This window comes from Centroberyx gerrardi, chromosome 20, assembly GCF_048128805.1.
Source record: "Centroberyx gerrardi isolate f3 chromosome 20, fCenGer3.hap1.cur.20231027, whole genome shotgun sequence".
Classification (NCBI taxonomy): Eukaryota; Metazoa; Chordata; class Actinopteri; order Beryciformes; family Berycidae; genus Centroberyx; species Centroberyx gerrardi.
In genome coordinates this window covers 8925537-8940000 of record NC_136016.1, presented here as the reverse complement: position 1 = coordinate 8940000, position 14464 = coordinate 8925537, and the positions used below count along the sequence as shown (strand labels likewise).

The 14464-nt window shown below is 45.3% G+C and overlaps 2 protein-coding genes across 2 annotated transcripts in view; both read left to right on the top strand.

Moving 5' to 3' along the window:
- LOC139918435 (thrombospondin-2-like) overlaps positions 1–9684 on the top strand; it is a 10866-nt gene extending 1182 nt beyond the window's left edge. The window contains exons 3-21 of the mRNA XM_078290715.1: positions 24–61; positions 131–284; positions 1119–1212; positions 1371–1535; positions 1887–2063; positions 2154–2327; positions 2831–2961; positions 3191–3325; positions 3424–3642; positions 4004–4111; positions 4572–4731; positions 5015–5133; positions 5259–5493; positions 6276–6503; positions 6602–6732; positions 7308–7448; positions 7612–7709; positions 9314–9453; positions 9627–9684. Coding sequence (XP_078146841.1) covers positions 24–61; positions 131–284; positions 1119–1212; positions 1371–1535; positions 1887–2063; positions 2154–2327; positions 2831–2961; positions 3191–3325; positions 3424–3642; positions 4004–4111; positions 4572–4731; positions 5015–5133; positions 5259–5493; positions 6276–6503; positions 6602–6732; positions 7308–7448; positions 7612–7709; positions 9314–9453; positions 9627–9634 — 2655 coding nt within the window. The 3' untranslated portion in view covers positions 9635–9684. The remainder of the gene's footprint in view (positions 1–23; positions 62–130; positions 285–1118; positions 1213–1370; positions 1536–1886; positions 2064–2153; positions 2328–2830; positions 2962–3190; positions 3326–3423; positions 3643–4003; positions 4112–4571; positions 4732–5014; positions 5134–5258; positions 5494–6275; positions 6504–6601; positions 6733–7307; positions 7449–7611; positions 7710–9313; positions 9454–9626) is intronic.
- A 1026-nt stretch (positions 9685–10710) lies between these two features.
- On the top strand, positions 10711–14422 carry LOC139918437 (potassium channel subfamily K member 1-like). The gene is made up of 3 exons (XM_071907832.2): positions 10711–11238; positions 12235–12639; positions 12908–14422. Exons 1-3 carry the CDS (start codon positions 10887–10889, stop codon positions 13219–13221), a joined length of 1071 nt encoding a protein of 356 aa, XP_071763933.1. The 5' UTR covers positions 10711–10886; the 3' UTR covers positions 13222–14422.
- The last annotated feature ends 42 nt before the right edge of the window (positions 14423–14464 follow it).

Below are 14464 nucleotides of genomic sequence, written 5' to 3'. Positions count from 1 at the left end.
TTCAATTTTGTGTGTGTTCTCAGACAATAGAAAATGAGGAGATGCGTATATTTTTGGCCGAGTTGAGCAACAGCAACAGCAACAGCAACAGCAACAGCAACAGCAACAACAGCAACAACAGCAACAACAGCAGCAGCAGCAACAGCAGCAGCAGCAGCCGTTATGATGATGACCTGGACAGAGACAGAGACAGAGACGGGGAGGTCTGGTGTGTGCAGGATGGACGAGTGTATGAGCAGGGGGAGGAGTGGGAGGTTGACAGCTGCACCTCCTGCACTTGCCAGGTCAGTGTTGAACACAATTTATGTAACTGCAATCTAAAATATAGCAGCGCGATCATCCTTGGTAAAGCGCCATGCAATTCTCTGACTTGATGGAAGATCTGTCATGGACATACAGCAGACCCCGAGATCTTCTGTATCCCTTTAGATTAGGTGGTAAATCTTCTCCACTGCAATAATGTCCATCTTTACAAGTCATTTCCTTTTGTGTTTATCCTTAAAAAGTGTATTTTCTTGAACCAAGGAAAATGGGTGAGTTTCCAATGCAGTTTCATTTGGTTCAAAAATTTCCTGGAAAGAAGCAGCAATATCTTAATAAGGCATATCACATGTTTAAAGATAATGCCACATGATTTAAGGACATTCTTGAATAAAGATGAGATGCCTTGGAATCAAGTGAAACTATCTCACCTCCTTTGGCAGTGTCTTTGTTTAGGGAAATATTGATTTTTCCAACTTGAGTGAAGATAGACTTTTCCATCGTATATGTGCAACACTGCCGCTGTTAGTCTCGCTCGATTTTTTCCTCTGGCTTTCTCCTCCTTTCTGTCTCTGTTTCTCTTCATAAAAAAATCATTAGTATTGCTTTGGATGAGTTGTGGCAGTTAACAAAATGGTGGCTTTTAATTGCATAGTCGTTCCTTTCTTCCTTTCTCTCCCCGTTTCTCTTAGTAAAATGCTATTAGGGGTATCGTTATGCATGGATTGACATTTAGCAAAACTCTGGCTCAAGATAACATGGCTATGGTTTTTGAATAATAATATTGTTATTATAAAATCAAAATGTATTAACACTGGTCTCTCTCTCTCTCTCTCTCTCTCTCTCTCTCTCTCTAGGATGGAAAGGTGGTGTGTCGGCAAGTGTCATGTCGGCCTGTATCCTGCATCAATCCTTCCTTTATGGATGGAGAGTGTTGCCCTGTGTGTCTGGGTGAGTTTGTCCAGCATCTCTGGCCGCCTGCACCCATAGCCAAGTTATGATTTAATATGGAAATGATATATGTGTGAGTTTGGGTCAGCTGAGTATGTTAGGGTCAGAGGTGAGAGAATAAATGTCATAAAATTCAATCTTTGTGTGTGTGTGTGAAGCTAACGAAGACGGTTGGTCCCCGTGGTCAGAGTGGACCTACTGTTCGGTTACCTGTGGGCGCGGAGGGCAGCAGCGGGGCCGATCCTGCGATGGCATCATGTCTTCCTGCTCCGGCCCCTCAGTTCAAACGCGCAGCTGCATGCTGATAAAGTGTGACCGCAAAGGTAAGACATCATACTGCAAGTCAGACGCGTCACATCATGATTTGCTCTGTTTCTGTGATTGATTGAGCATGCCTGGTTCTTCGGGACGAATTGCATATTCCCCAAAGAGCAAATCCTTCAACTTCAGACAAGCTCACACAAATGGATTTCAGGGTTTGTAATCACAGTCAAGCATGTTGGTTTCGGTGTGTAAATGTATACACAATGTGGAGCTGCGGTGGTAGCTTGTGCAGAATTCCCCTGATCCTGGGATCTATCATGCGTTAGTACTGAGGGATTTTTCCAAGCATGCATGTAAAAAACTGGGGCTTTCACAATGGCTCCGTCTGTATGCGCTCATTCCATGTCTAGTGCGTGTTGACGGGAGCTGGGGCCTGTGGTCTCCTTGGTCCGCATGCACTACCACATGTGGAGAAGGCGACATCACACGTGTCCGTCTCTGCAACAACCCACCACCACAGAGGGGGGGCAAAGGGTGTCCGGGCAACACCAGGGAGACACAATCCTGCAACAACACACTCTGCCCCAGTGAGTATGCAGACACAAATACATACAAATTGCACGGTGGCACTTGCTGGCTTACTGGTAAGTGATGTGTGTGTGTGTGTGTGTGTGTAGTTGCCGGCGGCTGGGCGGCCTGGTCTGACTGGTCACCGTGCTCAGAGTCGTGTGGAGGAGGTCTGTCGAGTCGCCAGCGGGAGTGTTCCAGCCCTGTCCCTCAGCACGGAGGAAAGAAGTGTGCTGGAGACGCTGTGGACTATGAAGCATGCAACAGACAACTGTGTCCTATAGGTAAACCTTAACTTGTGTTGGTAAACCTTAAGCCTATATAAGTAAACCTTAACTCTACTGGTAAATCTGAACCCTGTAAGCAAACCTTAGGCTATAGGTAAACCAGTCCATGGGTAAACTTCTGATGTGTAACTTCTCATCTCTAATCCCTAAAGTTGCGGCCTTCAAACTTTTTTCCTTACACATATTTTAAAAATAATGGAAATTACAATTCTGAGCACCCAAAACCTTTTTAGCAGGTTAGGGAGATTAAGCAAAATGTATCCAATTTTTAAGGCTACTAAATGAACACCTTGCAGTACTTATTCTGCCTATATTACATTACAGGGACTTAGGAAGGCGTTGGCACATAACACAGACATTTCTTCAGAATAATTTCTAGGCCCATGACCCAATTTCTGACTAATTGGTTTCTGACCCTTTGTGAAACACTGTTTTAAACTCACTGCATGTGTGTGTGTATTGATGCATATGCATGCATGCGTGTGTGTGTGTGTTTTCAGACAGCTGCCTGTTGTCAAGTCCATGTTTTCCTGGCGTGGAATGCACATCACATAGCGACGGGTCATGGGAATGTGGACGTTGTCCGCTTGGTTTACATGGCAATGGCTCTCACTGTGAAGATGAGAATGAGGTAATACCACACACACACACACACACACACACACACACACACACACACACACACACACACTTCAACTGGGGCAATCTATCATGACGGCTCCATGACAGCTTATTGAGCTCCAGACTAGGCTCATCCCAAGAGGGCCCTTTAGTGCCTCCTATACACAACACCTGTGATACACATACTCACTGATCACTGTTTGACATGCTGAATACGGGCAATCCCTCTGTCTCCGCAGTGCAAAGTGGAAGGTGTGTGTGTTACAGAGTGTGTGAACACAGATCCTGGATACTACTGTCTGCCTTGCCCCCCTCGCTATAAAGGCACCCAGCCCTACGGCCTCGGACTGCAGGCAGCACAGGCAACCAGGCAGGCATGTGTGTTTCCTCATGTGCAAACATTTATTTTTGTCTAAACATACTTTCTTTGATCATACACCTTTGCATTCTCAAAGTGCTATTTTGTATGTAGGTGTGTGAGCCATACAATCCCTGCAAAGACAACACACACACCTGCCACAAACATGCCACGTGTGTGTACCTGGGCCTGGCGTCCGAGGTCTTGTTCAAGTGTGTGTGTGCCGTGGGGTTCGCGGGCGATGGCTTCCTGTGTGGTGAAGACTCGGATCTGGATGGCTGGCCCAACTACGGCTTGACCTGCAAGTGGAACGCTACTTACCACTGTCACAAGGTAATAGATGCTCACTGGGTTTAGACTGTTTTTTGAAGGACAGTGCCACTATTTTTGAAATGAAGCTGCTGATAGCTGATATTTTGTGCCGATATTCAATAACTTTAAATTTGAAAATTTAAATTTGAATAAAAAATACAATACAATACAAGGCTTCAGTGTTTCCCCTAGAATTTTATTCTTAGCAGGGTGGAAAAGCCTCTGAACAGCAATTGGACACATACACACATACACACACACACACCATTGTGGTGCTCACACTCAGAAATCTGTGGAAATATCTATCCGATTGGCTGGCAGACATCTGAGCTGTGTTCTGGTTCGATGCGAGGCCGCTAAACTGTGTCGTGATTGGCTGCAGGATAACTGTCCTGGACTGCCGAACTCTGGACAAGAGGATCTGGACAATGATGGCCAGGGAGACGCCTGTGATCCTGATGATGACAATGATGACATCTTAGATGAGAGGGTGAGATGATGTGAATGAGACATGGAGGATATGAGGATGAGATAGTGTTAAGTAAGAAGTTGTATCTATGTATAGTTCATAGTATAGTTCTATATAAGAAGGTGGTGCACCTTTCCAATTGTTGTGTTAGGATGGTAATATTATATTCTACTGCATTAACCTGTATATTCGCCTATTGAAAGGTATTCTAAGCACACAATAATACTGTGAAAGGGCTAAAATTGTGATAATATATTATTATGCACTTGCTATAGGCCTACAATACTTTTCCATACATTAATTCCAGGTTAATACATTGGAATAAGGTGTTTCTTTTGACAGATGACAATATGACTGCACCCTGAAGGCAAAACAGAGTGCCATTATGCCATCTGAAGACAAGTGTATATTCTGAAGACAGGTGTATATTCACATCCCCTGCGTGTGTGTGTGTGTGTGTGTGTGTGTATATTTGGCATAGGACAACTGCCCGCTGGTGTACAACCCTCGTCAGTTTGATTCGGACAGGGACGGGGTCGGGGACCACTGTGACAACTGTCCGTTTGACAACAACCCGCTGCAGACGGACACCGACGACAACGGAGAGGGAGACGCCTGCAGCATCGACATTGACGGAGACGGTACCAGCTAATCAGGCCTGGCATACAGATATGATTAGAGATGGATTGACATTTAGCTAGTCTCAATTATGATTCAGATTGGATGGACTGGTTATGCCCTGGTTTTATGTGTACTAAAATCTTAAATGCCATATAAAATGTAATTACTCTGCTCTCACTCCTCTCCCCTCTCTCCCTCTGTCTCCATTCCTATGCCACTCTCCCCCTCCCCCTATATCTCTCTCGCTCTCTCTCTCTCTCTCTCTCTCTCTCTCTCTCCCTCTCTCTCTCTCTCTCTCTCCAGAGGTTCTGAATGACCGTGACAACTGTCCCTTGATCTATAACACCGACCAGAGGGATACAGACCTGGACGGTGTTGGAGACCAGTGTGACAACTGTCCTCTTCTACACAACCCACTACAGGTAGAGAAGAACACAAAGACACACAAGCACACACACATCTCTATGTACTGTAGGTGCATATACATAGTCTGTTGGGCTGAGCCACCATGTTACTGTAATATGAGTGTGTGTTGGTGTGTGTGCAGCTTGACTTCGACAGCGACCTGGTGGGAGACACGTGTGACGACAACGATGACATCGACGAGGACGGACACCAGAACTCTCTGGACAACTGCCCCTACATTGCCAATAGCAACCAGGCCGACCACGACAAGGACGGGAAGGGAGACGCCTGTGACCACGACGACGACAACGACGGTGTCCCTGACGACCGGGACAACTGCAGACTGGTGCCCAACAGGGACCAGCTGGACTCTGACGGTCGGTAGTACACATACTGGAACCCATGTTACATGTTATGTCATGTGTTTGTTTGGAATAAAGAAGACCTGGGTAGTTAGCATGAGCGGTGATAGCCACCGTGGCTGAACGGACAAAGAAAAGAGCGCCACCTACAGAAACTCAAACTTCATCAACAGAAAAAAGACGTCACAGTACTGGACACACGGTTTGACTGACAGATGATTTCTGGGAAGTGCAGTGCAACACATAAACACAAACAGCAATGAGAGCTTAGCACCAAAGATGTCGCCAAAAAAAAGAAAAGAGAATCTTGAACATTACCACTTTAAAACTTGGCTAAAACTTCTAGTTGGCTAGTTGTTTTTGATGATTTCTTTCATGTTGTATGATTTAGTTCTTGCAGTGTTATGAGAACATCGCTGGCATCATAATACAAAGCATTACTGATGGGGAAACAGACTGTTTATCTGACATCCATGTGCAAACATTTGTATTCATCAATGATAAATTGATGATGCTGTCATGCAGTAAAACCTATGACTATTAGTATTTTAGTCATGGATAGTCCTGGTCATTTTCATGTTTGACATTCAGCATAATAGTGTGACGTTCAACACAACCGTGTGATTAAATAGGGAAAAACAGATTGGTTCATCTATAATCTTTATCCTCTTTATCCTCTGACTATTGCCCTTTCCAATCGTTTTTTCCTTCCTCCCTTCCTCCCTCCATCTCATTCCAGGCAGAGAAAAAAAAAATCACATTCTTGCATCCTCTCTCCTCTTCCATCTGTCTTTCAGGTGACGGCTGTGGAGATGCGTGCCACGACGACTTCGACAACGACAGCATCCCTGACGCGATGGACCCCTGTCCGGAGAACCGGGACATCAGATACACCGACTTCAGGAAGTTTCAGGTGGTGCTGCTGGACCCGCGGGGGACCACCCAGTCTGACCCCTTCTGGGTGATCCGCAGCCAGGGCACCGAGCTGCTGCAGACCGCCAACTCCGACCCTGGCATCGCCCTCGGTGAGACTTAACCCTATCTCAGAAGAGTATGAAGAAAAATGCTAGAAGGTGAATATGAGGAGTCAAACATAAACCTGATTGAATGTGTTTGGTGACAGGATATGACAAGTTCAGCGCGGTGGACTTCAGCGTGACGTTTTACGTGAACACCAACCGAGATGACGACTACGCAGGCGTCGTGTTCGCCTACCAGTCCAGTCGCCGCTTCTATGTTGTCATGTGGAAACAAGTGAGCCTTGAATGCTTTCCTCCCCTCACACGCACACACACACACACACACACACACACACACACACACACACACACACACACACACACATCTCCGATAAACAGTGAATGATTTACTCCTAATGTTGACAATACTACAGTTGTGCCACAGCACACAAATGCTGAAAACTTCCTGGTGGGCACTCTGCACATTATGGGCTTGGCCTACTCCCAAAAAATTTTGGCTGCACCAATTTCCAGCTTGGCTGCATCCACTTTATTTCCGATGATAACTCCAGCGTCGACACACATTGGCTTCACTAATGGGAAGAGAAATGGCCATTTTCCCTCAATTCTCCTCTAAAACTTTTAATTAATAATGGGCTTAAATTTAAAAGTTCTCTTCATCCACCGTCAAAAATCCCCTTCACTACAGCTCCCCTGGTTTTCTACTACAGCAGCCGCTAGTAAAAACACCAGGGGAAAAGCACAAGCAGATGACGACAATTTTTCAAGCATAAATCATGACAATCTGCAGGCATCTAACCCAAACTGTCTCTCCTTTATCCTCCAAACCCTCTCATTCTGTGAGAGCAGGTGTCCCAGGCCTACTGGGAGAAGAGGCCGTCCAAAGCTTTCGGCACAGCGGGAGTCTCCATCAAAGTGGTCAACTCCACCACAGGACCAGGGGAGTATCTCCGCAATGCCCTGTGGCACACTGGAAACACCAGACACCAGGCACGGATCAGTGACTGACCACTTTATATCGCTCTTTGGCTTCATATTCTGCCTGGTGTAACAGAAATCACCACTAATACATTTCATTGTGAGGGATTAAACATGATAAATCTCACCTCTGAGTGTGTGTATGTGTGTGTGTGTGTGTGTGTGTGTGTCTCAGGTCAGAACATTGTGGCATGACCCCAACAAAATTGGCTGGAAGGACTTCACGGCCTACCGCATGCACCTCATCCACAGACCCAAGACTGGATTCATCAGGTACCAGGACATTATCATTCTATTATCATTTCCAAATTGTCAGTTCCTGTGTTGGTTCTTGGTACTGGAAGTTTTGATAGTGGCTAGAATTATGTATGCAAGATCCCTGAATGTGACTGACCCCAGGATATCCAGCACATGAAGGAAAATGTATTTTTTCTGTTAGTTTTCTCTCTATCAAAAGGGGAACACGGTTCAATTAAACAATTAATTAGTTGTTTCTATGGTCAAGGAACCATCGCCACAAACCAGAGAACTGAGATGCGAACCTGTGGACTCACGAAGATGTAGTGAATTGAAGCATTCTTCACTGGAGTGGTATTCCTCTGCCGAGTCCAAATTCAGATTTTCGTGTTGAGTTGTCATAAACCACAATTGGATCAGGATTATGGAAGTTATCCCTCTTTGAAAGTTGCCAAACTCAAAATCAAAGTTTTTGGGAGGCGGACAAAGTTCTGGGCTTCCTGAGTAGAAAAACACCCCCTCCCTTGTGGAAACTACTCCACATTAGCAGTAACCCATTACTTTCTCTTCACAGTGAAAGCGTTTGATATCATTGGCTCAGCCTTTAAGTCACACTTTTGGGGCTTGGCTTTTGGGGCAATTCCAGCCCTCCATTTCATCCAGGTTTTAGTCCCCACTGAATAACTTTTTACATCTGTAGAAACTACATTCAGTTCCACCCTTAAAAGGAGAAATCCACCCTCGGATACTCTTAGACTGTTAGACATCATCAATTTGTGATGTTCAGTGCATTCCAGGAGTTATTTTGCGATAAAGTGCTGTAATTTAATTTTTGGTGTATCCACTTTTCCCTCAACCTGCCTTGTCTGCTTCTGCTTCAGTTAGTCATTGACTTTTGACAATCCCCAGAGAAGATGGCTCTCTGGGCTGTTTCCGCGTAGGTGGAGAGAGCAGTAACAATAGCACAGTAAGTTATTCCAGTCTAGAATAAGTGAGCGGATAGATAGCAATGCTGTGGTGTCCCATGGCCAGTTGTTCGAATTACAAAAATCCTGTCAAAGAGGGCTAACGACCACAGATCTGCACAGATGCAAGCTGTGACTGCATTGCTTTCTGGTCTATTTAGGCTGCTGTGGGTGGAGAAATTGGTATCTTTGCCTATTCTACGATGGATTTCTCCCTGCATATAATGTCAGTGCAAAATGTTGAGTCTAGGAACTGAGTCTGAGGGACTGACACCAAAACCTGACGTTTACTGTTTAGATAGCTGAATTATTTTCTGCTATTAAACTTTATTGTAGCTGCAATGGAAATATCTCAACATGACTTCACATCATCTAATGTACGTTTGGACAGTTATCCATGGCAATAAGAAGAATACTCCCCAAAAAACAAAATGGGTCCAGAAATGAAAAGCACATCACCAATAGCTGTTTTTTAACAGTGCCAGTAAAACCCATCCTAAAACAGTGAAAGTGTTTTAGGGTGGGTTATGTCTTTAAATAAAAGGTAGCATGCATAGGAAGAGATACCTGGAGGCGGTTATAGCTGCTCTGCGTCTATGGCTGTGTTTAGAGGTTATGTTGTGTTGTAGTGCAGTGTTAAAGGGCCAGTGCTGGTCGTGTGTGTGTCCCCTGCAGGGTGGTGGTGTACGAGGGCAGGGACATCATGTCGGACTCGGGGCCGGTGTACGACCACACCCTGGCAGGAGGCAGACTGGGCCTGTTTGTCTTCTCTCAGGAACACGTCCTTTTCTCAGACCTCAGATACGAGTGCAGAGGTAAGGCATGCTGCTGTATGTGTTCATTTTGGTTATATTAGCCTTCAGTGCATCTAACTTGCAGGATTTTCCGACAGTTCCTCTTGTAAGAAATGTGACTCCTGTGATGGTCATATCTGTGATCCATCTATCTATCTGTGATCTGTTTTTCTTCCCCCCCCCCCCCCCCACAGATATCTGAGCTGTCTTTGCTGGGATACTTTTTTAAATTCCACGATGGCCCATCAAAGATCCAAGACAGTTGGATCTGGAGAGAATCTTAAGACTATTGAGAGAGAGCGAGAGAGAGTGAGAGAAAGATTGAGAAAGAGAGAGTGAGAGTGAGAGAGAGAGAGAGAGAGAGAGAGAGAGAGTGTGAGAGAGAGAGAATGCGGCCCACCCAGGTCTTTATCCATCCACTAAAACTAGTGGCCATTGTCTATGTTTCCGAGATCTTTCAACTTTCTATGCAACAATATTGATTGCGGGCTGTTTCACTGGCTGTCACATTACCATATGATTTTTGATTTACGACTTTGCTCCTCTAATTTGTTGTTGCTTTTCAATTGCTTTTTTTCCTTATAGTTGTAAATACTTATTTATTGCACAACTTTGCCAAATAAAACTATGGACGGGAGAGATTTAGGGATGAACTGATGATGAGTTGAATATTGGAAGTAGCAGAGCGCTGTGCATTTGTCAGTGTGGTGAGACTTAATAAAAGACATCCGAGAGACAGTCTGTGTGCTTGTTTTTTTGTATTACAAGTGTTTAATGAGAATAGGCATTAGGCTACTTGGCAGTGTATGAAGCCAGTGTGTTCAGTTGTGAAAAGTTAGTCCTGCACCGCCCTCTGCTGGCAGCATGAAAAAATACAGGCGATGAGTGAGAAAGACCAGAGGAGAGGCGACGAAGAAGGTTATCTGCGGATGACAAAGTAAAGGTAAATAAGGGATTGGTGCCTTTTTCCCCCTGAACGATAACACCAAATGAATTATCCGGGAATAAATAATGAGAAATACAAACTTCTAGTCAATCTCATTGTTATTATTTCTTAGACTTTTTAAAGGGAAAGCTGGCCTTGAGCCTCAGGGTAAATAAATCCTTTGTACTGACTGAAAACACAAAACCTGTTAAACAGGTTAGGTGTGGAAGTGATTATTGTCTAGGAACAACGCTGCTATGCACACACACACACACACACACACACACACACACACACACACACACACACACACACACAAAGCAGTCTACCTGGTCCGGTGAATCGCCAACGTCACCACTACCCGCTCCCATTCTCAGGTCAGCACGGAGGTATGAGGAAGACAAAAACCAGGGTAGTACAAGTCATTACCAGAAAAACGACACGCTCTTCCTGTCTGACTATGGTTTATTAAGAAACCAACTCACAGTGAGTGCAACAAAGTCAGGTACGCTCTGTGGAAACTGGAAGGATGGTGCGCAGCTGTACCGACGGCTCGTGCGCTCGGTTCGCGGAGCGGCACCGGTCGACGCTGAGTTTTGCGCTGCTGCTGGCGGGTTACGTTCTGTATCTCGTGGTCGGCGCCGGGATCTTCTCCGCCGTCGAACTTCCCTACGAGCAGCGGCTGCGCCAGGAGCTGAAAAGCGCCCGGCAGGAGTTTCTGAAGGACAACGCCTGCGTGTCCGACGCGCGTCTGGAGGAGCTGCTGACCCGGGCGCTCGAGGCCAGTAACTACGGAGTGTCGGTGCTCGGTAACAACACCGAAGCCAACTGGGACTTTGTGTCCTCCCTGTTCTTCACCAGCACCGTGCTGACCACCACAGGTGAGGCGATGTGGGAGGACAGGTGTGCTCATAACGCACCAAAAAGCTTCAAAGCAGGGTGGTACTAAGCTTCCATGGGTGTTAATTGGGTTTGGTAAGGTGTGGACACTTGCTGTACCTTCATCTAAGTGAGTCCGAATTTCATCTTGTAGTTTTTATCATTAGAATGGAGAGCAGCTATCAAGCAAAGAATGTTAAAATTGATGTGGAAGCTAAAAATCTAAAAATCACAGGAGAGTGAAGGACCAATATTTACTCAGTTACTCAGTACTGATCTTACTCAGTTGATAGTCTGGTGACCATATATGTAATAATTTAGCACATTGAGTAAATAATATGTTGTCAAGCATCAGGAGTTGCTTTACTTGTCCCCAGAAATTCAGTAGATATAAGCAGATTTTGAAATTCTGGTGGCAAATGATGTCAAATGGGTTTAGTGAATGGACGGTAGGCTGTACTGTTAAGTCTGTTAAAAAGAGGGAGTTAAAACCAAAAATAGCCTACAACCTTCAGACCATAAACATACTTTGGTTATATGGAGGCTGGACCAATAAAAAAAAAAAAGCCAAAATGTGCACCATTTAACACCGGACTAATCACAAAGGCCATGAAGCATGAGCTTTAGCTTTGAGCTTTGTGAAATTATTTTCAGGTTTGTTCAAAATTTGGATGGAAAAATACAACAAGCCAAACATAGAAACTGTCCCATCAGTCAGTATTCTTTGGAAGAGCCTCTCTTTCACAGGGAGATACAGTATGTCACTGTGAAGGAGTAGGCAAATGAGTCTCTCTTTCCTCTCTTATCTGTCTCTGTCTTTTTCTTTCTTTCTTTCTTTCTTTTTTTCTTTTTCTTTTTCTTTCTTTCTTTCTTTCCCCCCTCTCTCCTTCTGTCTATAATTATTGTTTAGTGTGTACAGTAGCTACAAAGGGGCTCAGTGGGTCCTATAATCTCTCCATCTCTAATTGGTGATATGCTGTATGTTTGGGTGTTTTCAGGTTATGGCCACACTGTTCCTCTCTCAGACGGTGGGAAGGCCTTCTGTGTCTTCTACTCCGTCCTCGGCATCCCCATCACCCTCCTCTTCCTCTCGACCGTGGTGCAAAGGATCATGGCCCTGGTGACGCGGCGTCCGGTGTCCTACTTCCACCGCCGATGGGGCATGTCCAAGTCCAGGCTCGCCATCATCCACGCCACCTGCCTGACCGTCATCGTGGCCCTGTTCCTCCTCTTCATCCCGGCCTGGATCTTTATCAGTGTGGAGAAGGACTGGAGCTTCCTGGAGTCTTTGTATTTCTGTTTCATCTCTCTGACAACCATTGGCCTTGGGGACTATGTCCCCGGAGAGACCCACAGTAAAGAGGCCAACCCACATCGACAGCTCTACAGGCTGGCTATTACAGGTGAGCAGGCCACAGCATAATATCTGCAAAATGTCAACTTTTCAGTAATTAAGAAAAACAGCTCTGGCTTTTGGTTTTTGGCCACCAATGTGTTCATTATAGGTTCATTATAGGTTTTACAGTTTAGATCTGAATGCATTAACAGTTTATAAACCAAGGCGTTTCAGCTTCTTATTCACACTGCACCGGTCTTTGTCCCATCACTTCGCCCCATAACCACTGGTGTGTGTCTGTGTGTGTGTGTGTGTGTGTGTGTTTGCTCCACCAGTCTACCTGCTGCTGGGCCTGGTGTGTGTGCTGGTGGTGTTGGAGACATGCCGTGAGCTTCCCCAGATGAGACGCTTCAGACAGAGGTTCTACCGGGAAAAGACCCGGGAACTGGACTCCGAGACCACCACCATCATAGGCCGGGATCACTTGGCCGACCAGCTGACCGACGCCGCCGATCACACGACGGACCAGCTACCGGTCATCCCGTCGGTGTCGGAGCAGGCCGCCTCCCTCCGGCAGGAGAGCAAGTCCTTTGCGTCAACGCCTTACACCCTGGCATCAGGATCCGCTGCCAACGGCAAACTGAACTGACACATTGTCTGCCGTTTTAGGGAGTGTGTGTGTGGTTTTTAACACTTTGACTGGAGGATCTGGCCTATACACTTTAACACTTGTTCTATAGCAGCCTGCCCAGGACAGAACTGGCCATGACGCCTGTCTGAGGGGTGTGTGAGTGCATGTGTGTGTACTTGTGAGCTGAGTCACCTAAGCACATACAAAGTGATTGCTTTCTGCCGTTGCCAACACCTACAGACGTCGTGGAGAAAAGAGGGGAACCACCCACAGATTATCAGGATGGCGCTGTTTACTTGTTCTCCCCTGTCGCTCCCTGCAGATAAGAGCTGGATCTGAGACACAGAGGAAGGGCTGCGGCCCCAAACGGATGGAAACCCCACTAGTCTCCGCTTCCTGCCAGCGCCTTGCTGCCGTAATTCCAAAGGGGCACAAAGTGCTCCAGAGGATTTCACACTCCCTTTAAACACATTATATAATATCTATGCTGCCATTTGCATAGGGAAATGGCCCTCTTGGAACTGGCTGTGCAACACCAGGGGAATCAGGCATACCATCTAGTATGTACAGTATGTGCCAGGAAGTTCAAGAAGTTCCACTGATGGCAAGGAAGGAATATAAATTGTTGTCTTCCTGGTTTCTGAACGGGGAAGATTGGTCATTAGTTCCTGATAGAATCTTGAAATACTTGATAATGGTATCCATGCTGTTATGTATATTTTCCTTCTCACCACTAGAGGGCAGCACTTTCATTGGCTTCAGTTTTATTATGCATGGATCCACATAAATTGTTACTGGACAAAGCTCCAAGAATGGGTATTTAAGTATGGATAGGGGAAGTAATTAGTATGTTTTATTGTTGCTATGTTGTGGCAAGCTGTCCCAGGTCACAATAATGATAAACTGAAAAAAGCTTGATAAAAACACAAGCTTAGTGACATCATCATATATACCATATATACTAGTGGTGGAGGCTTTTAGTCTAAAAGGGTAAAAATTGTTGGAGTAGCTAGCGGAAAAGCTTGAAAACATGAGTTTGATTCAAAGAAAGTTTGAAAGCATAAGGATTTGTCTTCCAAAGATCATTGTTCTATTGTTTATATGTTCCACTTGGCTGGTTTATAGGTTCTAAGCTTTTATAAACACTGTGATAATATATATTTATTAGACGCATATTTCTCTGGGGAAAGTGTAAATAAATCATATTGTGAAAGCATCATGTAGGCCTAATGGATTTGGGTTTTACAAGTGTACACATGAC